This window comes from Vidua macroura, chromosome 27 (genome assembly GCF_024509145.1).
Source record: "Vidua macroura isolate BioBank_ID:100142 chromosome 27, ASM2450914v1, whole genome shotgun sequence".
NCBI lineage: Eukaryota > Metazoa > Chordata > Aves > Passeriformes > Viduidae > Vidua > Vidua macroura.
Window position 1 is genome coordinate 4429228 of NC_071597.1, and position 27398 is coordinate 4456625.

At 48.4% G+C, this 27398-nt stretch overlaps 1 protein-coding gene and 1 long non-coding RNA gene across 5 annotated transcripts; one reads left to right on the forward strand and one right to left on the reverse strand.

Moving 5' to 3' along the window:
- Positions 1-2158: 2158 nt before the first annotated feature.
- GOSR2 (golgi SNAP receptor complex member 2) lies at positions 2159-18311 on the reverse strand. Of its 3 annotated transcripts, none has more exons than XM_053999831.1 (6): positions 18253-18311; positions 16714-16778; positions 14574-14682; positions 13144-13276; positions 10237-10377; positions 2159-6238 (listed from the first exon to the last, which is right to left on the reverse strand). In XM_053999831.1, exons 1-6 carry the CDS (start codon positions 18279-18281, stop codon positions 6077-6079), a joined length of 639 nt encoding a protein of 212 aa, XP_053855806.1. In that variant the 5' UTR covers positions 18282-18311; the 3' UTR covers positions 2159-6076. The 3 variants fall into 3 exon arrangements, with proteins under 3 accessions (XP_053855806.1, XP_053855807.1, XP_053855808.1); XM_053999832.1 differs by lacking the exon at positions 18253-18311 and adding an exon at positions 18157-18163; XM_053999833.1 differs by lacking the exon at positions 10237-10377.
- Positions 18312-18603: 292 nt separating this feature from the next.
- Positions 18604-20649, forward strand: LOC128819639 (uncharacterized). Of its 2 annotated transcripts, XR_008440733.1 has the most exons (5): positions 18604-18763; positions 19064-19289; positions 19517-19758; positions 20128-20204; positions 20559-20649. It is a non-coding gene; the product is annotated as an uncharacterized LOC128819639 (long non-coding RNA). The 2 variants fall into 2 exon arrangements; XR_008440732.1 differs by lacking the exon at positions 20559-20649 and having other exon boundaries at positions 20128-20322.
- The last annotated feature ends 6749 nt before the right edge of the window (positions 20650-27398 follow it).

Sequence of the window (27398 nt, forward strand, 5' to 3'; positions counted from 1 at the left end):
CCTTTCCTTTTCACCTTCATTTCTTTTTTGTCACTTGGAATGAAAGTGGTGACAAACACCAGCTGTGATTGCTTCTGCTTTGACAGCAGTAGCTCATTTGTAGATTTGTGGGCCAGAGCATTAGAGTTTTACAGGTAAATGCCATAATTGGCAGTGGGTGAAAGCTGCTCCTGTTGGGACTCACATATCTGTGCTGTGGAGGAGGAGCCATTGTTCCCTCAGTCTGGGGTGAATCCAGCAGCCCAGCCTTTCTGGAGAGGACCAGGCTTGGAAGGTTGTGGTTGTGATTTCCAACACCCCACAAGAGCTGGTGGGTAGGGTCCATGAGAAGGGGTCTGTCTTGTAGGGTGGGTGCAGCCCGCCTGTGACTGACACCTGAGATCTCACATCCCAGAGTGGCAATCCCATATCTTTCTGGGCAATGTCCTCGAGCACGTCCTGCACCTGCCACCTCCTGTGAAGGGCAGGGGGGCTGTGGCTCTGCTGCTCCTGCAGTGCTTTAGGAATGCTGGGTGAGCCTCCCCCAGCTCTGCTTGTGTTGTATTTGACACATTATTCAGGGGTGTCACAGGGCGCCTCCATGCTGGTGACAGAGAAAGGATTTTGCTGTGACATATCCTGGGTTGAATCCTCAGTTTCTTGTGCTGGGTGGGTCGTGCCGTGCCAGAGCCTTCACCCCATTCCCTGGAGGCTGGATGTCCTTGCCAGGAGCAGATGGGATGTAGAGTCAAAATCACAGACCTCGCTGGAAGGGACCTTAAAGCCCATCCAGTGCCACCCCTGCCCAGGACAGGGACACATTCCACTGTGCCAGGCTGCTCCAAGCCCCAGCCAGCCTGGCCTTGGACACTTCCAGGGATCCAGGGGCAGCCCTGGGTGCTCTGGGCAGCCTGTGCCAGGGCCTCACCACCCTCACAGGGAAGAATTTTTTCCTAACATCTAATCTAAATCTCCTCTTTTAGTTAAAAACTGTTCCGCTTGTCCTATCACTGCCTGTGTAAGAAGTCCCTCTCCCTCTTTTTTGTAAGCCTTTAGGCACTGGAAGGGGCTCTGAGGTCTCCTGGGAGCCTTCTCTTCTCCAGGCTGGACAGCCCCAGCTCACTGTCCCTTGCCACCATTTCTCCTTTCTGTTCCATGAGCAGGGTGCTCTCTTCTTGGCCCTTCTGTGCTGACCTATATCCCTGCCGAGTGCTGTTCCCTCTGTGCCTTGGCTTTCCTGACCCCATCCCTGCACACCCGATGCAGACATCCCATAATGGCCCATAGCAGCAGATCCCTTTTGCTGTGTCCAGCACAGCCAAGGGCTTTGACAATATTCCTGCCCCGTATTTGCGACTCCAGGATAATTTCCAGTCCTGCTGGGCTTTAATTTCTACTGCCCCTTTCCAGAACATTGATACAACTCTGATCCCTGATTCCCCTGTCCCCCTTCCTTTCTCTTGGCCCTTCCCCTCCCTAAGCCAAGGCACAAAGATATCCAAGAGGGTGTAACAGGAGCCCAACGATGCCTGGGGGGGAAGAGGGAAGCCCCATGCCAGGATTCCCGTGGGGTGTAGGGCTCGCTCAGAGGGCTCCATCACCCACGGACTTTGTGGAGAGAAAGTGAGGCAGGAGCAGGGAGCTGACAGAGCTTTTCCCTTTGGCTGGGGAACCACAACACCTTCACCTTTTATGGCCTGGGAAGAGCTATTTTCCTCCTCCAGCTGAGACTTCCAGCCCTGGGCAGTGTTACCATGGGCTTCTAAAGGAGGTTGATTTTTAACACATGCCCTTGTTCTCAGACATTCCAGGGTTAACCTGAGGAAGAGTGAACAGGGAGAGGCAGACACAGAGCAGGCTTTGGGCCAAGTACAAGCATCCTCTGGTACTTATCTACACTATCTTCCTTCTAAATTAATTATGTCCCACCCAATCATCATCTCTTATCACTCATTATCTCCCCCTCTATTCTGCACATACCTTACCCCCATTTCATGGGTTTTAAGTACTCAAATACTGACTGGTTTAGTTTGTTTAAAACTTTTCCCTCTCAGATTTAACCCCAGCCAGCAACTAAACATCACAGCTCACTGCCCCCCACACAGGGAGATGGGGGAATTGGGGTGGGGGGAAAAAGTAAAACTCAGGGGTTGAGATAAGAACAGTTTAATAATTGAAACGAAGTTAGATATATTTAAAAATAATAAAAAAATAATGAGGGAGGGAGAGGGGGAGACATAAAACCCAAGACAGACAAGTGCTGGCCAGTACAGTTGTTCACCACCCTCTGACCCCTCCCAGCCCATCATTCCCAGTTTATATACTTGGAATGACTCTCTGGTGTGTGGAATATCGCTTTGGCCAGTTCAGGTCACATGTCCTGGCCCTGCTCCCTCCCAGCTTCTTGAGCCTTTGCTCACTGGCAGAGGCTGGGAAACTGAAAAGTCCTTAATTTAGAGTAAACACAAACCATTGCTGTGTTATCAACATCACTCCCATACTGAATCCCAAACACAGCCCTGGGAACAACTGCTTGGGAGAAAATTAACTCAATCCCAGATGAAACCAGGACATAAAACCTTTCCTGGATTTCTTCCACATGCCCAGTCACACTCACACCCCCTCCTGAAGCATCAGTCCCATTTCCAGCTGCTGCTCACAGTGTCAAAGCCCCTCAGGGGCCCACCCTGGACAGGACCCAGTGCAGCCCCGTCCCAGCACTGCCACAGGCTGGTCCCACCTCTGCATCAAGTTCACACATACAGCACTGACAACTTTCTGCATTCTTTGCTGGGTATTTTCTGATTTAGTGTTTTGTAGCTGTGGGCACTGGAATTACTTCAAAACAATTTAAGAGCAAGAGGAAGATAATCCAACCCCTTGATCTTACATTATAAACCCACAATCTCTTCATCAACAACCACATTTTGCTCTCCAAGCTCTTCCTTCACTTCTCCTAATTAGAACCCCCTCACCTGCATCACTGGCAGGTAGAGAGGAAGGTCAGGCCCTCTCAGGATCTAAGGGGGAGGCCTGGATGTGCCCCCAGCTGCCCCCCATCCTGTTCCATCACCCACCCCTTTCACCACAGCTCTGGGGCTGCCCCAGCCTGGCACATCCCACCAGTCTGACCAGTGAGGCCCAGCACAGGCTCCTACTCCTTCCAACCCCAGTGCAGTGGGACCCATTTCTTACTGTGACCCAAATGGGAGCCCCCCACAGCAGCCCCCTCCTCCAACCACACTGAACCAGGAGCTGGTCCTGCTCATTTACTTTGGCCCCAACATGTTGGCTAAGGTAAAAAAAAAACTTCATTTTGCTTGAAAAAAATCTTTATTCACAGAACATCACATGAATCATGTCCCACCCTTGCTCCTTTATGTATAAAATACTGGTAAAAAGTTTTATTCCAGAGGCAAGTGAATTCCCACAGAGTCCCCTCCTGAGACCAGCTCACCCCAGAGCTGGAACTCGTGCCACAGTTTGGAAGCAGAAGTGAGGTGTTTGGTGAGGAAGGAAACACCACCAAGCTGCAGCAGCAAAGCCTCCAGGGCTCCAGCTCGTTTCCTTTGGCAGGGACAATAATCCCACCAGGGCTCCAGCTCATTTCCCACTGCATCCAAAGGGGAGATGTGGGACTTGAAGGAACCGCCCATGTCCCTGCCATGTCCCACTGCCATGCAGGTTTTTGGGTTTCACACAAACCACCTGAGCTGCCCTTGGAATCTCTTTGGATTTACAGGCACCACAAACGTGTCTGATGTCACACGTCCCCAAATCCAGTTCCCCAGGTGGTTCCTTCAAGCCCCCTGTGTCACCTTTGGATGTCATGGGTAGCAAGGACACTTGGCTCACCAAGGGGAAATCAGCCTGTGCAGGGACAAGGAGACTTCAGAAGGCAAAATAAATCAACAGGAAAACATCTATTAAAATGCCAAGCTAGGCTCAGAAACAGAAAAATAAAATCCAGTTCCAAGTATCTTATGGTTCCTACCACAGCCCAAAAGGAAAGATTGTGTGTAAGAGCCAAGAGATTGGCTCCATCTTGGTGTAAGACAAACCCTGCTACACCAGGTCACAACTAAAGAAACTTTAAACAATGACAGCCTTAAACCATAAACCCCAGCACTGTAAAATCCAGTGGAACTGGATCAGTTCATTAGAACTGCCAGGGACCTCTTACAAGTGCTCAGCTGCCCTCTCAAGGACTGAATCCATCAGATTTCATATCCAAAATAAATTTCAGGCAAATTTGGATTTATGATTTCTATTACACAGCAAGACAGATGCCCCATCACTGCAGATTTCCTCTTCCTTTTAATTCCTTACTTCCTTGGGCTCAAATGAAAACCAGTTCCATGCTTTGCTACAGTATTTCCTTGGAAAACCTGGACAAATGGGGAACTTCAAGAGCAGGAAACACTTCAGAAATATCAAATACGTGGAGAAGCCCATAAACAGGGGCCACTGGTTGCTCCAGGTGTCTGGCTGGGCCCCACCTCAGCTCTGGTCACCAGCATGGCCCTGTCTCATAGGCCATATTCCCTAGAATTCCTTCTAAAATTTTTTTTCTATTATTAAAACCCTTTCTCCCAGTTTGCAACAGTTCACATATTGAAAGCAAAGCTCAGTGCGGTCAGCAAATGTAGAGCTTGTGATTAGTTACTAATCCAGAGACCCACAACCATTGCAGACAGGAAACAGGGAAGGAATTGCCAGCACGAGGCCACATCATCTGGGTATGACACTTCTGTGCCTCTGTCAGACATCAGGGAATGCTCCAGACTTGCCACACATGGGATAGGAACGGATCTGTGGGGTGACTGAAATGGATGATGCCCAAAATGCCAGGATGGCCCCTCTATCAGACACGCCCAGGCTGCAGGGGAGGCAGTGCCAGGCTGAGACAAGGATCTCACAGCTCCAATGTTTCACTGGGACAGGGAATGACCCCAAGGGGATGAGTGTGAGCCAGGAGGAGACACATCTGAGTGTCCTTCACAGGACTCCAGAGGTGCAAAGGGTACCACAGGGAACGCCCTTCCCAAGGGTGGGGACATCCCTATCCCAAGGCACAGACTTGAGGAAACTCTCCTGATCAAGCTGACTTTCAGTGCCAGGGCCTGTTGTGCTGATCCCACCATTTCTTCTGGCCTGTTCCAGCTCTGTGGATAATCCCACATCTCCAGGGAGTACAGGGGGACTCACCTGCTCCATCCACTCAAAAGTTCCAGCTCCAGAGCCCCAAACCCAACCAGCACCTCAGGAAACAAACACAGCTCCCCAAACCTCTGTGCTCCAGCATTAGAAATGTCAGTTTTGGAGGCTGGATTTGGCAGGAGGCCCAGGGAGATGCCACAGGCCTGATGTGTATCCCAGTGGAAGCAGGAGGGAGCATGGCACTCAACATCCCCTGGGAAGCAGCAGGGCAGAGAGAGGCACCAGAACACCCCTCAGAGGAGCAGAGCAGCATTTCAGTCTAAACCAGAGAGATCTGTGCTGGCTAATACTGTGTGTGAAGTTAACTGAGGTTATAACCGTGTTCTAAGACTCTTCCCCACACATCCTCCTCCTCCAAGCAAATGGAAGCACAGATGGGAGCCCTTCACCTCCCAACTCTTTTTGCACACTCAGTCCCACAGGCTGAACTCAGGCCCATGAACACTGTGAAATTCTCTGTGCCATTCTTGCACTGTAAAATGCAGGGGTCAGGTCAGTGCTGGCCAGCACAGGAAAGACTCGCTGCATCCTAGGCTGTGCCTTTGCATCCTCCCATCCCTGTGTGCCCAAAGGGACATTCCTGCCCTGCTACAGCTGGACACAATGTTCACTTCTGCTTCCTATTAACCAGACCATTAAACCTGCAGGCTTGAGGGGAGAGCAGTAAAGGCCAGGGGTTATTTTCACAGGGCCATTCTCAAGCACAGTGTCCCCAGACACATCCATTTCCAGATCCATCCATTTCCCGACATGCCTTCCACGTGACACTGTCCGAGTGGGATTTGTAAACTCTGAAGTCCACGGGAAGGGCTCATCCAAAGCAGCACTCAGAGGAAAGTCAGTTCTGGAGACAGTCCTCTTGCAGGAGGTGAGCAGCTCATGTCAGGTACTGCACAACGAGGAACATGATGAGGCAGGTCACGGCCATGCCCCCCAGCATGAGGAACTTGTCCTGGAAGGCGCGTTTCTCGATCAGCCGCATCACCGTGTTGGACAGGCCCAGCATGTTGGCAACGTCCAGGATCTTCTTGTGAGTGCCCTGAGGACAACAACACAGCAGAGACACAATCACCCTCATGCTCTGAGCATTCTTACTCCACAGTCCAAGAGTATTTCACCATGGGTGGTGAGTGATGGATTGTAATCCATGGAACTTCTCTCAGCCAACCATCCCTACCATTCCGCAGGAGGTGGCCATGGGACCCTGGGAACAACTGGGTGTTTGGACTGATTAATTCATACACATGAACAGGAATATGGTTAAAGACAAAACAATCTGTCTGGACAGAGACAACATAAAAAGTGTCTCAGAAAAATACACTCCTTTGGGAGGAGTAAGAGTTCTGCTGGTCCTGTTCCAGTCACAGTCTAAAAAGAGCTCCAACCAGCCAAGGTTTTGTGCAGAGCTCCCCTTGCTAAAGTACAGTTCACACCAACAGACTGAGAAGGTCCAGACACTAGCAAGGTAAATAGCAGAAAAAAGGCAGATAAACGTGTAATTAATGCCATGCCCTGAAATCCTTCCACAGAAAAGCACAGGGTGCTGCACGCAGGACACCTGGCATTATTAGGAATATGGTGTGATATAGATCACCAATAGGTGATATAGATTACCTATTGGTGATCTATATCCACCATAGATGAGCAGCAAGGACACAACAGGAATCCTACTGCTTTATTTCAGGGAAGTGGTTGGAGGAAACAGTATGAAATACAGGCACAGAGATGTGCTCCAGGCACAGGTCAGGGTGGGATATTGCCCTGAGTGGGGAGAAGGGAGAGGACTCAGGGATGCAGAGTCCCGGTGGCACAGGAGGTGAGAAGGACCCTTCCTGGAAAGCTGGACACAGTGACCCACCTGTGGGCAGGCAGAGCACTGAGACACTGTCCAGGACAGTGGCCAGGACCCTCCTCACACCCAGGTGTGCACAGGGCAACTGCCAGGAGGGACAATGGACAGTCCCTCACAGTGACACCTGGGCTGTCCCTGAGAGAACACCCCACTTGAGGATGCTGTAACACTGCCTTCATCTCTGAGCCAGGTGAACAGCACAGATTCCCATCACACTGCTGAATCCCATGCTTTGACTTTGAAATAAAAACTTCAGCCTCTCTTCTTTAGCCCACATTATTTTTGGTCTCAAAAGAGTGAAAATGTGAAAACTGGATATTTTTTTTGAGTACAAACCTGACTCAAGATCAGGAAGGCTCTCCAAGGACAGAATTTAGACCAACTTATTAGACTCACATGCAGATGTTTTTCAGTCCATAAAACAGAGATTTGCAATGCCAAACTACATTATCAATGCCTTGTGTTCAAGGCAGTTCAGGCCCCTCACTGACGTCAGGCTGTGTCTCTGCTAGTCCCAAGTAACCCATCTTCTCCAGTTCCCACACCTCCTATTAACCCCCTGCACACTGCTCTCAGGCTCAGCACCTCCCTGTCTCTGCAGAATCCTTCCACAGTGCTTCAGAACAAAACCAAACCTTGCTGGGAGAACAGAAACCAAATATGAAGCTTTAAAATTAAAGCAAACAATAGAAAGGGAAAACTCAATTCCTGCAGTCATGGAACAGTGGATTTGTACAACTGGATCAGTTAAAGGGACAATCTAGGGAATACTCATTCCATACCTGTCTATTTATACCAATATACACAAAGTTACAGAGAATAAAGCTATTAGTGTGCAAAGGAGGGACACGAGGGTGGGGAAGGTCTGGAGGGGCCACAGGAGGAACAGCTGTGGTCACTTGTTCAGCTGGAGCAGAAGGGACTGAGGCCAGACCTCCCCAGGGGCTGCAGCTCCTCCTGAGGGGCAGCTCCAATCTCTGCTCCGTGACAGGGACAGGAGCCAGGGAATGGCTGGAGCTGGGCATGGAGAGGGTTGGGTTGGATATCAGGAAAATAATCTTCCAGCAGTGGGTGCTGGCACTGCCCAGACTCCCCAGGGAATGGTCACTCCTGGAGGCTGCCAGAGCTCCAGGAGCATTTGGACAACGCTCCCAGGGATGCACAGGGTGGGATTGTTGGGGTGTCTGCAGGGCCAGGAGTTAGACTCAATGATCCTTGGGAGGCCCTTCCAACATGGGATGTTCCATGATTCCACATTAACACATTTCTCTTTGTAAGCTGTCTCTACAACAGCTTCTGACAGATGTTCTCAGGCAACAAAGTCGGTCTCAGAGTAAGAAAAACTGAGTTAAGGGGAAAAGGAACATGAACAGACATTTCCTCACCTGCGAGGGAGAAACAACATCCCCCTGAACACCCAGGAACGTGATGGCCCCAAAAGCACAGACCCAGCAAGTCCCTGCTGCAGGACTGGCCCAGAGCTCACGTGCCTGGCAAAGGCTGGAGAAGAGCCAGGAGGCCCAGGGAGACCCAGCAGGAACCAGGCAGTCACTGCCAGCCAGCCAGCCAGCAAAAGCAGCCATGCTGGACTGGTGCTGCTACAAGAAAAAGCATTTCCTCATCCCTGCAGGGCACCAGCTCCTGCCAGGGCTCCTCTATGGCACCTGTGAGCTCTCCTGTGGTGGGATGCACCTTCTTCTCAGGAACCCTCCAGAATCCATGTGCTTCATCCAGTCCTTCATGAGAGATTGCCTTGGATCAGTGATTTCCCAGCTTGGAGAATCAACTCCACTTCCCTGTGTGCAGCACAGGGACACTGATGATTGGATGTTTCAGGCCAATGTGAACAGTCACCAAAGCAACCCAGTGCTCAACACAGTGGACAAATGTTTACAATCCTCTCAGGGGTGCAGGAACTTCAAGGAAGGTGCTCTTTCCAAAAAGCATTCACAACCCCAATCTTCTCCATGCACTGAGTCCTTCCAGCCTTTTCCTCATGAGCTGGCAGCAGAACCCCTCCCTCTCCCCACCACTCCTGTGGCCAGACTGCTCAGCAACACCATTCCTCTGCAATGAACACTGAGCCACCCACTGAGTCCTCTTCAAGGTTTTTCTAGTAATGGACCTTGTCTTAAAACAAATCCATACTCACCAGGTCAGTGAACAAGTGACCTGAAGCAGAAGCTAAACCTCATCTTGGAAAGAACTCAGCTTCAAACTCTGCTTTAATGTCTCCACATAAGATCTGTGGGTGCAGGGCCTGCTCACCAGACTAGGGAGCAGGGAAGGAGCTGCAGCCCTGCTTTGGGCCTGTGCTGGTCCTGTGCAGGGCTCAGGGAACACCAGGCAGCCTGGAACCCTGGGGTCAGGACAGCAAAGTGCCCATGCACACCCAGCTCAGCTCCCTGAGTGCAGACCCGGCTTGCACTGCCTGCCACACCATGGAGCTGCAGGTGTGACAGACCTGACCAAATCTGGGATTTATGTCATTAAAAATGCCTAAATCTGGCAAACACATCCCAAAACAAAGCAGTGCCACAAAACCAAGAACAGCAGTTATCCCCATCTGAAGATGAATACAAGAAGCATTTCCCTACATTTTTCTCAAGTCCAGTTTCTCCCCACACACTTCTTATTAAAAAGTTTTTTATATCCTTGAGCTTTTCACTCAGAATTGACCATCACTTTCAACAGTATACAAAATAAAATAAAAGGCAAATACTTGCTATGAAGAGACATGCAGAAATGCAGCTGTTGTCAGCAGGGAAGGAGGAACTGTTGAGGTGCATTATCTTTATTACTAATCTTAACCACTGCTCTACAGCAGCTTTTTGGCTGCTTGGAGTGATGCTAATCTGAACCAACATCTCCCTGCCAGCCACTTACTGCCTTTCCTGAACCTTAACAAACAAACAACAATCACCCAAAGAAAAACAAACATAACATTCAGCACTCCAGATGCTGCCTGCAGGTGAAGGCCAGCCAGCCCCAAGAGATCTTAAAGGTATTCCTAACAGGATGGTAAAATGTAAAGATTTCAAGTTGTTTAAATGAAGTTTGGGCCTTTCCAGCATCCTCAGCTCAGAGCAATGTACTGAGACAATACATATATTGATTCTACTTAGCCTGTTCAGCATGAACACAGAAAAATGTGGGGTCTTTCTGGTAAAAAATGATGCCCCCACCTTTAATGTGACTCTCTGGTCCCTCAGCCCCGCCAGGATGTTGGTGCCACTGCCAATAAGCTCATCCATGCCTCGGTGGGCACTCTGCAGGGATTCATTAAACTGCAAGGTTTCGTCGATCGGGATGGTGGTGTCAGAGTCCTGTGGGGAAAGCAGGGACTCGGTTACCTGCTCACTCAGAAACACAACATGCACCAGCAGACACGGCCAGAACCCAACAGGACTGCCAGGACTGTGCTTACACTTTTTTTTTTTTCATGGTGATTTTAAATACAACATTGATATTTAAGTGAAAAGAGTCATTTAGAGAAGATAGGGAGGAAGCCAAAAGGCAAAGCTGAGCAGCTGCTCAACTGTAAAGAGATCTCAAGGATGAAAAGAGTAAAAGCAGAGAATTTTTATAATCTCAGCAGGAAAGGGTACTGCAGAAGAGAACGTCAAAGCTAACAGAAGGTGTTTAAGAAGGTGTTAAACTCCAAGAAGGTGCTTAGTCATTGATCACTACAAGTGAAAGACTTGTAGAAGATTTCACACCACATTTCTGAGCAACAAAAGGCCTGAAAAAATGTTTGGAGATGACATTCTAAACATTACAAAATAGTGCAAATTTCTGGCAGTCCAGGCAAACAGACATGAGCCTGGTTCCCTGAGCTCTGGCTCACTCATCACCCAGGGCCCTATTTAAAAAAAAAAATTAAAAATTAGAAATTTTCATGTTTTTCCAGAAAAGATGCATTCACTCAACTAGGAACTGGGAATCTTGAAATGGAAATGACAGGGTAAAACTCTAAGCTGGACTGCACAGGAGGGCAGGGATGGGATCACCCCTGTCTGCCAAAGGTCTCCAGGTCACTGTTTCTGGACACCACTCCATCCAGAGGGGCAAGGAAATGGCTCACTACTCCCACATGGTTTAGAGCAGGAACTGGGGACTGGTAAGGGACAAGTGTTGGGAACACTGATCACCTGCTCCAGGTGCTCAGAACAAGAACCCCCCAAAGGCAGAACTCACAGTCATGTGAATGAATGGCACCCGGTGTGCCCAGCAGCTGCAGGTGACACACACATACAGCACAATGTGTTCTGCACAGACTCTTTGGTAAAAACCCCAAATGTTCATCTGAAAATGCCATGCAGGACCTAAGGTCTGATGCTGCCCTGCCTGGGCAGGGGTTTTGCTCACTGTGGAGAAGGAAGAATCAGGGACAGAGCTCTCAGGGGCCCTGGATGAAGGGGCTATGGCAGAACACACAAACCTGGGCCCCTGTGAACACAGCACCAAGGCTCACACAAGTTTCTGAGCAGAAGCACTTAGATTTCCATGTGAATGGCTCTTATTCCAGATATTTAACAACTTTCAAACCAGCAGATTTCATTTCTGTACAAGTTTTTTTTATCCACTATAAGGCAGCAATAAAAATAGAGAAGTAGATTTGTGACTCTCCTCAAGGAGATGGGATGGCACCAGAGCTGTTTTTCTGCTTGTGATTTTCTCCAGGTACAAGGAAAAGCTTTAAAGATGAATAGCATTTTTAACTCTTGAATTAAGCAAACTGTTCAGAACACTGCTACAGATGTGTTCCAAAAGCTGTTCTGGATGTTCCAGTGATTTACTCACACACTCAGCTGACATCTCTGATAGAATAGGGGAGTATATGAATAGGAACTGTGGAAAGCTGTAACCAAGAGAGGCTGATAACTGATAAATAAATCATCATTTTCCTATTGAAGGATCATTTTAAAGCCACATTTTTGTAGCAAACTAAAAAGAAATACATATTTTGTATTTTTTTCATCTACCATACCTTTCAAGCCCTGAAGGAGAAAATAACCCATTTGCACATGGGTTAGCATGCTGTAAGCCTGCTACTGCTCTTTAAACTATTCCACTCACACACCTTTTGTTTTTGAACAGCAAATTTTCCTGTAGGAAAACTTGTCCCTACTTGCAGGGAAACACCACAGTGTTTAAAAACAACAAATTGCAGTGTTTCCTTCAAGCCTTGTTTATAATTTTGAAATAGCCAACAAAATACCAGACATTATCTTTACGGCAGGCTTTGAGAAATGCATTAAACTGCCCAAATCTCAGTTAATTAGGATTGCTCACATTCTTTCTTTCTTGTGCTGACAATGACTTACAAAATGTTAGGTGAGATGCCTTTAACAAAGAAGGGAAATAAAGAGGGAAATCAAACAAAAATGTAAAAATAGTATTAAAAAGCCAAAAACAAACAAATAACAAAAAAAAAAAAAACCTTTAACAAAAAACCAAACAAACAAAATTTAAAAAAAAACACTCAAAAAAAAACCCCAAGACTAACTTTTCAATTGCAGAAAAGTGAAATCTGAAAGCAAGCCTACATTATTCAGAGCAAAATTCCCCCAGCAATTTGCACCGGGGGGACTTCCTAATGGAGGAACTAACAAGAACAAGTGGAACACATTCATGTTATTGGGAACTTTTGATTCATTTCTAGGCAAAAAACAAGGGCTTTGTCCCAGCTGTGTGATTTGTGTTTGGTTACACTGAAGTTTGCTGACACCTGCTGCCAGCAGGGTGTGTAAAAGTCAGGCTTTTCACAGATCTCAGGATCTGGCAGACATTTGACACAAATCCAAGTGAAATGTACACTTTGGTACCTACCTCACTGACCCTTTTACAACTGCTATGTAAATCCAGGTGGATTGCACTGAATAAAACAGGAGCACTCTGGAGCCTTTTCCTGTTATCTTAAGAGCCCAGCTTTTCCTCGAGAGCGGCACTTTCTCCCCACATGTTTTGATTCCTCTCTACCTTTACTCACACTCTCAGCAGCTTCCAAGAGTCCTGTTTACACGCTGCCTGCCTCCCCCCTGCTGGAATTGAGCTGCTGGAGCAGAGAGAGCCCCAGCAGGGATATTTACGTTGGTGGTGAAGGTGCGGGCCAGCAGCTCCTCGCGCTGCCGCTCCTGCTGCTCCCGCAGGTACCGGCGGTGCTGGAAGTTCCTCAGGGCTGTCTGCAGGTGCTGCACGTCGTATTTCAGCTGGTCCACTCTCCTGCAAAGGACCAGCAGCACAAAAACACTCTGTTTTTCTGGTGCTTTTTGTACCAGCAAAGGAGCAATTAATTGTAAATTAATAGCATTGAACAAGTAATGATGGGCTCTGCTTCGCTACAAGATGCAGGACATCCAATGCTAGCCTGAAATTCCACACCTACATCCTCCCTGTCTCATTTTTCTACTACACAGGTGATTATTCATTTTAATCGATTATTTAGCCTTCAGGCTAATGACAGAATGTGAAGCAGATCTCCTGAGCTGTCTTGGACAACCTGTCCCATGGATTGTCTCTTCAGGTGTTATGTAACTATCCATTACTCATTTAACACAGATTTGGGAAGATGGTAGCATTTGTACAGGTTCTATTTTAGGACCCTCCCACTTAACATAAAAGATGATGCTTTACAGTTTCTTTAATTAGCAACATGTTCTAATTTGAGGTTTTATTAACAGGAGGTTAAAAGTTTGATGTTTTATTAAAAGGAGCTCAAAAGTCAGTGGGCAATACAGGAGACACCTCAGACATCTCCACCGGGCTGAAACAAATCATGTCCAGAACTTCACTGTCCCTAATTAAATGATTGATAAAATTTTATGTGTGATCACCAGACTATCCTGGTCTAGTGGAAGGTGTCCCTGCCCATGGAGGGGTTGGGATGTATCTTTAAAGCCCCTTCCAACCCAAACCATTCCAGGATTCTACAAAGAAATCAATGACTACTTCAGATACTGGCCTCTTTCTTTAATACAGGTGACATGAAATCCACCCCTACTATCTACAAGGACCTTTTTGGACTAAACATTAATAACTGAGTCACACAATTAATTAAGAACAGCAAGTCCTGATGTCTGTGGTCCAACATCTTGCTCAAACTATTGCTCACTTTAGAAAACTCTTCATTTCAGTCACCAACAGCTTGGAAAATGGCCCAGAGAAAATGACACCAAATGAAGGAATTTTACTCTCCAGCTCTAAAATGCCATTAAAAGCAAGTGACAGAGAGAGCATCCAGAGAGAGCATGTTCTGCTCATCTGAATCCAGCTGCATCACCAGTCTGGACTTGATGATCTTTGAGGCCTTTTCCAGCTTTAATGATTCTCATGATCCTGGGGTTAAATGCAGGAAAGTGATTTTGCCTCTGTGCCTCAATTTTGCTACTGTAGTGCACAGAGATCAGTTATGCAAAGTATAAAGATTTCACACAAATCAAAAGGCAAAGGGCTTCAGTAAATTTAATTAAAATAATTACAAAGACTACCCTGCACAATCACAGCAAAACAGTGAACTCACAGTTTGGCACTCTGCCTCTTGCTGGGAGGTTCTTTGCTGGACAGGATTTCCAGACGTTCCAAGTTGCTGAATATGGTGTCTATTCTTGCCTGAATCTCATTTTCTACCACTGCAAAGAAATAGAAACAGGATTTGACTTGAATTAGACAACTGCAATCTGATGAAGGCAAATGCTCAAAAGCATTCAAAACAATATGCAAAACCTGACAGATGCAAATCTTTACTGGATGAAAATAACCAGGTAACTGAGAACTATAAATACAATGAAATGTCACTTCTTTAGGTCAGTAATTTGACACTCTCCCCTTTCCCTCCTCCTCTGAGAAGGCAGCGAGGAAAGCCCCTGCTCATTCCAGACATCTGAGCCTCTTTCCCCATCAGCTCCATGAATTAGGATTTCAAGCCCACACATTCCCCCTGCAGCCCCTTCCTGCTCCCTCAGCAGGATTTGTTGTCACAAGAACAGAGAGAAGCATCATCAATCACCTGCCAACTACTCCACACACCAGGACTTCCCAGAAAACCACTCTCAGCAGCACCCAGAGAAGCAAAGAGCACACACGACCTTGTCTTTGCCCCTGGATCTCCCACAGCCAAAGAGTGACTGACTCACAACCAGAGACAAATCAATGAAATTGTCCTAATGCAGCTCTCCATCATTTACTGCACTGAATTCAACACAGGAGAGCTGACAGACATTCACAGCAACTTTTGTCAGACCAAACTACACCACTACACCTTTTTCTGAGCAAGAAGGGACTATTTGCTCCAAGTTGGAAAAGGCAAACTGCAAGTTTGATTTCCTGGACCTTATTCCTGCTTTTCAACCATGGATAATCCTAGTTTCCATAAATTCTGAAATACACTTTATAGAGAGAGAAATAGATACATATATTTATTCATTTATGTTAACTGGCAAACCAACTGTAAATGATGGAAACTACATAATGCTATCTCTTGAAATGGTCTCAAGTAATAGAAGAAAAACAGCAAATTATACTAATTTTCAGGGCTTTCAATATCACCGCCAGTGAACAGCAGTCTGGGAAGTCTGGCATTGTAGAAGGAGTAATACAACTACCACAAAAACCACAACCAGAATTAGTAAGTTACTATTTATTGATGGGAAATTTATCAAGCCCTTCCTAGAGCCCAGTCATGTTTCACAGATATGTTTAAGGTAAGAAAAGCCAGTGAACACGTGCAGAAATTAATCCAGTCAATGCAGTGTCCTTTCACCTCAGAAGTTCCTGATGAAACCCACTAGAAGTGACTCATGCAGGAATTAATGGTTCAAACTCAGGTCCAAAATACACGTGCCAATTCTACACTGGGGTAAAAAGTCCTGCCACAGATATCAGAGCATCTTATTATTGCAGTCATTTATCAGCACAGGGTTATAGTCCAAATTTACTGAGGCAATTTCAGACCCAATGGTTCTACACACTTCCCATAAGCAGGTGGAATTACAGGTTCTGACTCTGATGTAGCAGCAATGTCAGGAGCATCCTGCTGAAGTTCCTGCACACAGAATCACAGCATCTTCCCCAAAACTGCACTGAGCATCTTTAGGGGAAAGCTGCCAGTTGGTGGATGCTGAGGGAATAACACCACAGCAGGGCAGGCTCAGACACATCTCAGCTTTCTGAGCTCCTCACAAACCAGCCCAGAGGTGCTCTCAATCTGCAGCTCTGCCCACACCAAGGTGTTCATTAATTCCAGGTGTTCAAAAACCTCCACGAGTGCATCACTGTGGGGGCTCTGATCTGTTTGTGAGGAGGGCCTGCACAGACACCCTGACCATGAGTTCCAAAATCTAACAGCACCAAAAATCTGGCATTCTACCACGACATTAAAGAAGCATCCACAGCAAGCACTCTCTTGACAGTTAAAGGATTACAACAGGAAGATGAAACAAATTCTTGTCCTGTCTTTTTTGGTCTGAGCTCATACAAAACACCACCTTATTGAAGTTAAACAGCAACACGATTTCAATGCATTCTGAATTGGTGATGTGTCTCAGCAGCTGATCACAATGACTCAGGAGCTAAATTTGTTCCAGTAATGACTGTAAATTTAATGAGAAGGCATACAGGGTTAAAGATGTAAACTAAATCAACCTCCCTCCCTCATTACTTACAGTGCACTGACTCTTTGTCTGAAGTCTCCAGGTGCCCCATGTAAGACTGGACCTCATGGACCTGCCTGTCAGGACATAAAAAGAAATGAAGAGAGAAGTCAGCTAACAGACACAGAATCATTTCTCAGCACCTCGCTTTTCAGCTCTTTTTACTGATATGCACTTTTTAGAAGAGCACAGGAATCAGCAACACAGTGTCAGAGCAGACAGCCCATCCCTGACCACCAGGTCCTCAGCAGGAAGCAAGCTGTGCTCTCACCTCATATGCACCTACAAAGTAATTTAATTTAAAAAGAAATCAAGGTGAAGGTTACGAAAAGCACAGAACAACTTTTCTACAAAAACAAGCTGTTCAGCTTGGTCTGGAGATGACAGTGGGAATGATTTTTACAGTCTCACAACATGTGAATTCACAGGCATTAACTGAAATTAAAAGCTTTTAATTATAATTAAAAGTTACTGTGGCTGGACAAGCAGTGGCATAGGAAAACAAAACAAAAAAAAAGTATTGAGGCTTGTTAAATTCTTCTGGAACTAGGCAGGCTTTAAGGTCTCTTCCAACCTGAACCATTCAATGATCACAAAATAAGGCACTACAGAAATGGGAACAGGACAACGTCCAGTCCCCATATCCAGAACAGCTGCTGTGACATTCCTGCATTTCCAGATCTCCAGCAGGATGTCCTGCTCTTCCCTACACGGTCACTCTCATTATTCAGCGACAGAGAAACAATAATTCAACATATAATTCAATTCAAGTCTCTTACCACCCCACCTCCCTTAACAAAACCCCACAAAGATGCAAATTACCATGGGAATTTGGAATACTGACTTAACTGTGTCCTTTGGCCGCTTTCCCATGAGTTATTCACATGGGTTGCCAACAGAACTGCAAGAATTTTTGCCTTATTTTGCAATTCCCACACCACTCCTCCCTCTCCAGAGCGGCATTATCTGTGAAATGTGGGATTTATCCTCAAGGAGCCACACGCCTCCCAGAGGTGGTTTAAACTGCGGCAGCCGGACCCCTTAAACCCTGCTGCAAAAATCCTTATAAGCGGGCGTGCTTTAAATAAAGCAGTAAATAAATCAGTGAGCGGGAATCGCCGCTCCCGGTGCCCCGGGCCGGCCGAGCCCTCGGGGCTGATGTGGCACACGCGGTTCGGGGTTCTGCTCCCTCCGGCCTGGGCTTTTATGGGGAAACGCTTTTCAAGGGCGCTGAGGTCTGTGCGTGTCGGCCCTGGGCTCCCGGCCCGAGCTCCGCGCACCCCCGGCCCCTCACACTTTAAATAAAGTTATTTTGTAGGTTTGAGGCGATGCCCCCGAGCCTCCAGACAACGGCTGGTTTGACGGGACAGCCCTCACCCCCCTCAATCCCCCACACTGCCCCCAATCCCTCACACTCCCCTCAATCCCTCACACTCCCCCCGATCCCTCACGCACTTGTTGGTTTGCCGGTACAGCCCCTCACACCCCCCATCCCTCACGCACTTGTTGGTTTGCCGGTACAGCCCCTCACACCCCCCATCCCTCACGCACTTGTTGGTTTGCTGGTACAGCCCCTCCATCCCGCACCAGCTCCGCTCCGCACACGTCACCTCCCGCCACTTCCGGCCCCGCCGCCTCTCGCTGCTTCCGCTTCCGCCTCCCCCGGGCCGCGGTCCCGCCCCTGAGCCCCGCGGGCCGCCAGGGGGCGCTGCAGGACCGGCGTGGCGCGCGCGGGGCGGGGCCGTGAGGGGCCGGGCGGGGCCGGGCGGGGCCGTGAGGGGCCGGGAGGGGCCGGGCGGGGCCGGGCGGGGCCGGGCGGGGCCGTGAGGGGCCGGGCGGGGCCGGGCGGGGCCGTGAGGGGCCGTGAGGGGCCGGGCGGGGCCGGGAGGGGCCGGGCGGGGCGGCCCTTCCCACACGAACCGTGGGTGGCTGCCTCCGTCCGCAGCGTCGGAAACAGCGGCTGCAGCCTCCCGGCACGGTCACCGAAAGGGGTGTCAGCTGCGAGAGTCGCGTGGGGACGCGGAACTGCATCCCCCGCACGGGAGCACGGAATGGATTCATGGTACAGTGCCACTGTCCCCTGCCGTGGCAGGGACACCTCCCACTGTCCCAGGCTGCTCCAAACCCTGTCCAACCTGGCCATGGACGCTCCCAGGGATCCAGGGGCAGCCACAGCTGCTCTGGGCACCCTGTGCCAGGGCCTGCCCACCTTCCCAGGGAACAATTCCTTCCCAATATCCCATCCAGCCCTGCCCTCTGCCAGTGGGAGCCATTCCCTGTGTCCTGTCCCTCCATGCCTTGTCCTCAGTCCCTTTTCAGCTCTCCAGACTCTGAGCTCTCCCTGGATTCTTCTCTTCTCCAGGTGAACATCCCGAGGTCTCCCACCGTGGTTCCATGCAGGGGGGCTCAGCCCTGGAGCAGCTCCATGGCCTCCTGCCCTGAGCAGCTCCACATCCTCCTGATGCCGAGGAGGAGCTGGACACAGCTCTGCAGGTGGGACCTCCAGAGGTCACCTGGTGACCAACACACCTGGAGATGCAGATACTGAGCTGATACCTCCTTCCTCATAGGATGAATGCTTCCTCCAGGTATCCCTTCTAAAACAGCTCGTCCTGCTCTTTCACCATTACACCTGTCCTGCACCGTGTCTTGCTGTCCTGTTCAGTGTTTCTTTGCAGGGAACTGCCTGCACTTCACAGGTTTGTTCACACATGGGCAAGGTCACTTTAGGGTGTCTATCCTGCAAATAGGTTTGCTTTCTTAATAATCCTGTTTTTTCTCCATACTTAGAGATACACTAAATTCTCTCCTACAGGATGTCACCCATTCATGGTGGAACTGCAGGTTCCTGCCCTATCTGACAGAGCTTTTCCCTGGGGCTGCATGAGAGACTGCTTTTCAGTTTACTCTTCATTGTTTGGACCAGATAATCCACCACAGTTAAAGCCACACCTTTTCCTTGTATTGGGCTACAACACCCAGTATCTTTATGGTCAGAGTCTGCTGAGCCACCTGAATTCCTGTCACCTTTTACTTCATGGGAAAAGCAAGGAGAAGGTAAATTATAAAAAAAACCAACGTGGTGGGAAGGTATAGCCCAGTTAGTCAGGGCAGCAGGATATCAGAGGCAGAGGTACAAACCCTGATTGATCAAAAAGCTCAAATTAGGACCATAACTCTGTCTTGTCACTGTGGTTTAATGGAAAATAGTTCTTGTCAACAAACGTAACTTCATGCTAATAAGAGCTTGATTGGGAAAAATTGGGAAAGGCTTGTATTCTGTAAAGCATTCAACTCCATACCACAAGATCAATAATTGAAAAGTCTGTAGCCTCTGTCCTCGTGGTCCAGACAAGAACTCAGCTCTCTCCTTCTCCACTATTTCTTCCTTCTAATAAATGTTGTCATTTTATACTTGTTCCTCAGGCTTTGAATTCCCCTGATGTTGAGCTGATTCTGCCCTTTTCTGGGTTTGTGCTGCCTGTCCCACCTGTGATGTGAAGGTAAACCTGCTTTATCAACAAGAATTATGTCTTAAACTGGGTCCATCCAGATAAAATGCTCTAATACTATTGAATAAAATGCAAAAAATAAAATACACTTATTTAAGTCCTAAACTTCCTTCAGCATCCTCAGCCTTGTCCTGCACTTAGCTTAGGCAAAACCGAAATAACTGTACAGCAAAAATTCAGGCTACTGAAGGGTGACAAACGATGGAGGAAAAGTGAGAAAATACTTTCAGAGGTGGGGAAGCTGAAGGCAGACACCTCCTGATGTGAGACTGGGCAAATTGAGAAACCTGGGGGCTGGAACAGTCTCCAAAGTGTTGGGTTCTTTCTGTTGTTGCTCATTTGCAGTTCAGGGTGAGCACCTGAAGAATGCAGCCTTGTCACAGGAGAACACATCCCTGAGCACCACACAGATATAAAAGAGGGAAACAACAACACATCTTTAATTAATGACAGATTCTGTCCCTGTGGGTCCATCTCTTGTGTCTCAGATGATGCATCAAACTTAGTCTGCCCTGCCCTGCCATGCAGCCAGCCAGGCCTCTGGCAAGAGATTATCCCCTGGATGTCAAACAGCAACTCAAGCCCCAGAAATCAAATCAGCCCAAGGATAAACAGCATATCAACAAAACTATTAACTGCAGCAGTAACAAACACATCCACTCCTGTCCTTTGCTCCCCCTTCCCTGGGCCATTAGACCCCATTTTCAAACACTTCTGGAAATAGGTTGAATGGAAATAGACTCTGGGATTCCCTCCTGGCCAAGGCTGTGAGAGGTATCACAGGAGCCTTGATGAAATGGCAAGCACTGAAAATACAAGAGCAGATTTCCGTTCTTTTGTGAAAAAAATTGATTTTTGCCAGAAACAACATGCTGCAACCCAGCGTCTGTTCTTGTTAGACTTCAAGTCCTTCCAGGAGGAGTTCTTCAGCAAATTGGCTCATTTAGACACAACAGCCAGGAGCATGGAGAGGAAAAAAAGGGTTTTGTTCAAGGAAAGCCTCTGTATTGTAAACAGGATAAAAGGGGATGGAGAGAGTCACTTATCACTGTCTCTCATGTCCCCAGGTCATTCCTGTGTAGCACCTACTGGAGAAAAGGGATTTTATATTCCCTGCTCTCGCAGAACCCCAACTGGGGGATTTTCTATCACACAATCTGCAGACCCCGTGTGCATTCAGCAGCAGCTTTCAAACCCCATTGCTGTTGCCATTGCTCTCCTCTGCCTTGTGAAGCCTGGCAGCACCCAAGGGAGAGCTGGATCCTCACAGAGTCTCCTTTGCTCTGCCTGCATGAGCCCATGTCCCACTCACAGCCATGGCACTTGGGTTCTCCCCAAAAACACTGATGCTCTGTTTAATATCAGACGCCAATAATGCGTCTCTCCCTGTTTCTCTGAGCGTGATCCCACCAGGCACAGAAACTCTCTGTCCCCTCTCTCTTTCTCTTCCCCCCTCCCTCTCGTTTTGGGACACTCTCTGCATGCTTTGCTGATACAAATAACTGTGACTTTCAAAACAAAGGAGTGCCGAACCCCAGGGCATTCCGCCCGGGAGAGACGTTTGGATGAGTGCTTGATGGAGACTGCAGTGAGTCCAGCTGCAGGCCATGGGCTGCATGTCCCAGCTCTGACAGGCTCCCGGACACAAGGCAGACCTCACAGCATGCCTCTCAGCACTTCCAGCCTGGGGAAGGGGGCAAAACGAGAAGGGGAGACATGACAAGAATGCTGGAAACTCATCTATCAAATTTCTTGGGCTCCTGGGTGATGTGCTGGACCCAGGTCTCCCTGGGCAAGGAGCTTTTTAAAGACACATTGCACCTTCCTGCTCATCTTCCCAAAATAAGAATGTTTCTGCACAACTGTCACAGTCAGTTTAGAGACTGATCTGTGGCTGTGAGAGTCACAAATGCTCAGACCATCATTCCCTTCTGCATAAATATCTCAGGGAAAGGGATGTGGAAAGGATGGGGAAGGCCAGGCCAAGGGAAGGAGTCAAGGAGCATCTCTGCTATTTCACTCCCTTCCTCCCTTCTGCAATGAGGCAGGGAAACATGGCAGGAATAGGAATAGGAATAAAAACAAAATATACCCAGTGGTGAGGAACACTGCAGCATCCCCCAGCCTGAGGGATCTTTGAGACACAAATGGCTTGGAGGTTTGGAGAATCCTGGGCAAGTGTATTTTCCTCATGCTTTCATCCATCCCTGGTGGCACACACGGGGCTGCTGGAGGTGAAATACTGACCTTGATGGATTTTTGGTGTAGGCACTGCCTGGCTCTGTTAGTAGCCCCATGCCTCCACTGTGCTATAAATGTTATATTATCATAATATTGATTAAACACAACTCAGTTCTCCATATAGGACTGAGTTCCTCATGCCTTTTCCCTGCTGATCCTGCCTGTTTGACCTTTTTGATGAAATTCAGGAGCAAAGAGCCTCCTCCAACATAGCCAAGGAGGCAGAAGGGGCAAGAAATTACATTGCCTTCCCAGACAGTGCACAAATGAAATGTCAATAATCCTGCCACTACACCTTCCTTTTGCCCAGCATCAGGAACCTGTTAGGAACCTCAGCTGCCTTCAACTGAAATGGCATCCCCCCTCAATTCCAAATCCCACAGAAATCTCTGAGTTTTGGCCTTAAAAGCTTTGGCTTTGAAAATCTTTTGAATTTATTTACTGGGCAACCCTGTTTAATAATAATACATAATACATATATTATGGCAGATTCTGTCTGGGCACTATTAACCCTGAAGTGGATGTGCATAATGTTACACTTACATAGGAAAATCTTAAAATCTGTGAGCAATACCAGGTACCCTTATCCTGATTTTTCCAGGGGTCAAATCTCTCTGAAATGTGTCAAGAATTCCATTGAAATGAGACAACGTCATCAGCTGCTTTGGGAAATTTTAGGGACAGATCTTTTATGTTCTCTTTCCCACTGAATAAGTAGCCATTTCCTGGGTCTAATTTTGGTAAACCAATCTGGATAACTGGAGTTCACTAGCTTAATAGGTTAATGCTGAACTGTTTCCCAAGTCAAATCTGGATGTCAGTCTGCCTTGTACTCACATTTTTTCAATATGGGGGATCTTAAAATGAAAAAAAAAAAAAAAAAAAAAAAAAACCACCCAAAAAACTGAAAATTGTTTTCATCTGCATTTCATCCACGGGGTAATGCAGGCATGCGGAGCTGGCCATGCCGGGTCCCTCTCCCCGTGTCTCCCCGCTGGCTGGGATGCTGCAGGGGCTGTGCTCTGTTTGTTGTTAAAGCAGCCTGACACAAAGAGGCCCCGGGAGCTGCATGCACCCACAGGATGGATGTCGGCTCCTGTCAATCCAGCCCGAGTCCCCCAGGAGGGAAAACGGGATTGTCTGCAGCAGTGAGGGGGAGAGCTTTCTCATGCATGTCATAGAGGAATTTTCCTAAAACCTTCCCAAGGCTCTTGTGTTAATGCAGACCAGGAGAAAGTGTGGGGACAGGATGGAGGCATAAAGGATGGAATTCACCATTCAGTCCTGCCTGGCAGCTCCTGTGCTAGTCACAGAATCATGGAATCCCAGGAACCTTAAAGCCCTTCCAGTGCCACCCCCTGCCATGGGCATGGACACCTTCCACTGTCCCATGTTGCTCCAAGCCCTGTCCAGCCTGACCTTGGACACTTCCAGGGATGGGGCAGGCACAGCTTCTCTGGGTAGCTACTGTGGGTCCATAGTAGCCAGCCTGGTGTGGCTCAGTGTAACCACAGCAGGGTGGTGCTCTCCAGGCCGTTTCCCAAGGCCCAGGTAAGTCAGGTGCTCTGTGAGAGGGGTCCCAGGAGTTTCTGATAGCCCAGGAAGCTCTGGACTGTAGTGACACTCAGGAATGCACAGCACAGTTGGAGATAGGGATCCCTTTGGAGTGGATCTCTTTACCAAGCTTGTACACAGTACCCAACACACCCCACTGAGGAGAAGATCCCGCTCTAGCACTGACTCTCCTGATGCTCTTACAAACCTTTTCCTCAGGAATTTAATTTCACCATCTTCTCACAAGATGGTTTTGGTACCTGTGGGTAACATGAATCGTATTTCCTTGGGTCTGGAAAACACCTGCCAAGGGATGGAGAGGCAGATTGTGTCTCACGAGCTTTTATATTCCCTAAGATTGAGGCTCCCTCAGAGGCTGAGGTTGGCCGTGGTTTGGCTCAGCCTCCTTGGCAGCGGGGCTGCACCAGGCACTGCTGCCACAGCTGGAGCTGCACATGTCCCCTGGGACATGAGGTCACCCCTTGGTGCCGTGGCATTTCCCCACCTGCCGGGACAGGACAGGACGTCTGCAGGGACAGGGATGGTGCCACAGCGGGGCTGGGAGTCTGCCTGTGTTGCAGATCTTATCTCCAGTGATTAGCTGGCCCCGCTGTACTGCTCCTGCTATCCTGAGCCATCTGTCAATTTGCTGCTTCTATTTCAAATTCAGAGAAGGGCTTGTTTTCCCTACAGCTTATCTGCTTTTTCTGACCAGACTAAATGGTCTAATCACAAAAAAATCTACCCCCAGCAGCCAGCCTTGCATCTCTTACCTCACATTTCAGACTCCTCCCAGGTCCAGTTGCATTTCCCACTCCAGTTACCGATCCCACTGGCAGCAGGGTTTTATCTGCCCCACTAAAAGGCAGATGGATTTAACACCAAATGAAATCTGCAAAATTACTTCTACCACTCTTCCCTGTTTTAATGAAATAAATTTCATAGCTTCTTCAAGTTTGCCAACACTGTCCCACTACCCCAAGCATGATGGTGCAGCAACTGGGGACATATGAGGTGGCACAAGAGCGCCAAGATTTATTGCTCTCTTCAAGTGTTTTGGATTATCCCATAATCACTTTAGTCCCTGGTAAATCAATGTGTCCTGAGCCTACTTAGGTGTGTTCACCTCTCTGGTCATGCTGCCCACAGCCAGGGCAGCTCCACTGACAGCAAAATGAAGAGCACTGACATGCATCCTGAAGAGATTGATTTTTTTTTTTTAACATAGTTCTTATAACTTTTTCTTCTTATTTTTGGAAAGGTATCTGGAATTCAAGAACACTCTCTGTTGGCCACATCCACCACTGAATTGGCTGAACTGGTTATAGCTTACTTGTCGATCTGAATTTTGCAAGATAAAGTTTTAATGCCTGCTGGATGGTTTGATGAATTATAAAAAACATGTAATATTATAAAATTTATGCTATAATTGTATTACTGTAGAATATTATAAATGTGGGTTGGTAACAAGCACTCACAGCTTATCCCTACTTGTCCAGTCACAGATTTTTCTGCATCACTTCCCCACAGCCTCCAAATCAAGTTCTTTGTTCACAGCAAATGATGCAAAATCAGCCCATCTTCACTGATGGCAAAAGACTGGTGCATTTCCACCTGCCAATACCCTTTTCCCAGTGTTCATAGCAAGAGCTGGTTGGGAGAACCACTCTTGTTTCCCCCAGTCACTTTGCTTTTCTGCTACAGGTCTTTTAAAACACTGAATTTTTGAGTGTTTCAGATGCCACAGCCTTCTTGCATAACTATGAGCTAAAATTAGAACTATCACATGTATTTTTTGGGAATTTTTATACTCAAAATAAAAATATCCTTTTCATTGCAGTTGCCTGTGTCAGGTGAGGTGATACCTCAAACCTGTGTGATAAATGCCATTATCTGAGTTGTCAGGCTGAACACAAGGATGCTCACAAAGTCCCCACTTTGAATCTCCAACCCTTTGTCTGAAGGGAGACAGAGGAACAACAGAAAGAGATGAGCCAGTCTCATGTAATTACCAAGCACATCACCCTCAGCAAGGAGAGCTGGGTTTGCCAAGACCACAATAATGACTGTGCTGGCCCCGGGTGCTCGAGCTCAGCCTTGTGTGGATTTGCAATGTAAATCCCTGTCCCTGCTCCTGCCAGCACTGCCTCCCTGGGATCCACAGCAGCAGCAGCAGCAGCAGCAGCAGCAGCAGCAGCAGCAGCAGCAGGGCCATTCCTGCATTCTGGCAGCTCTGCCTTCCCTGTGCCCCAGCTGACACTGCTCCTGCCCACACTGCACGGCTGGGCACAGAGAGGCTTGGCAGGCTCAGAAAGCTCTGTCTGCCGGGGCTCTGCCATGGGCAGGCAGGACGTGGCTGGGGGTGATTCAGGGTGGAGTTCCCCACTGCCCAGCGTGGAGTGGAGCTCACCTTGGGGTCTCCCTGTGGGGGCAGAGCTCACCCTGAGGTCCCCCACTGCCCACAGACAAGGCCCAGGGAGGGGGCCCAGCATGGCAGCACAGGGGGCTTGGCGTCAGGAGGTCACATCTGCCTGCAGAACCGTTCATGCCTCAAACCTCAGTCGTGAGAGTGGCCAGGGACAGCACACCTTCCCTTCTCCATTCCCATCTTGGGAAGTGGGGATGCTCTTGTCACCACACAGCCCCAGGGTGGGAGGTTGCTGGAGTGGAGGGCTGGAGGTGGAGCTGGTCAGCAGGGTCCTGACCTGGGTGACACAGTCACCTTCTCCCCAGTGTCATCCCTGGGAGTGCCTCAGCATGTAAGAGATGGGGACAGAGCAAGCATAAGGGCAAGGGGAAGCCTTTGAGAGGGGAAGCTGGGACCATCAGCTTCCTGGGCTACTGGAGACCAGTGGTGGGCTTGGGGCTGAGGGTTTTGTTGCAGGTCTCCAGCTCTTCTTCAGCTGCTGGCACCCTGAATATTCCCAGGGAAAGGCAGAATCACAGAGTCATGCAATCTCTGAAGTATTTGGGTTGGAAGGGACCTTTAAGCTCATCTACTTCCAATCCCCTGCCAGGGCAGGGACACCTTCCATTAGAAAAAATCCAGATTGCTCCAAGCCCCATCCAACCTGGCCTTGAACAGATGCAGGGGGGCATCCACAACTTCTCTGGGCTTAGTTTTGGACTGCTGGTTAAGGCCTGCCTGTACTGGGTGGAAAGGACTCAACAAAGTGAGGGAGATGGGATTTCACAAGCTGCTGAGAGCACAGGAACATCTCTGCAGTGTTCCCACTGCCTGTTCCTGGTGTGCTCCTGCTGCCAGTGTCCATGATTGGTCCTGTACAGCCACACCTTCCCTCTTCTCATCATTACATTGCCCACAGCCATCCAAGTGCTCTCCCACAGATAGCAAAGTTCTATCTGTTTCTTTGTTGGAGGTTTTGAGGC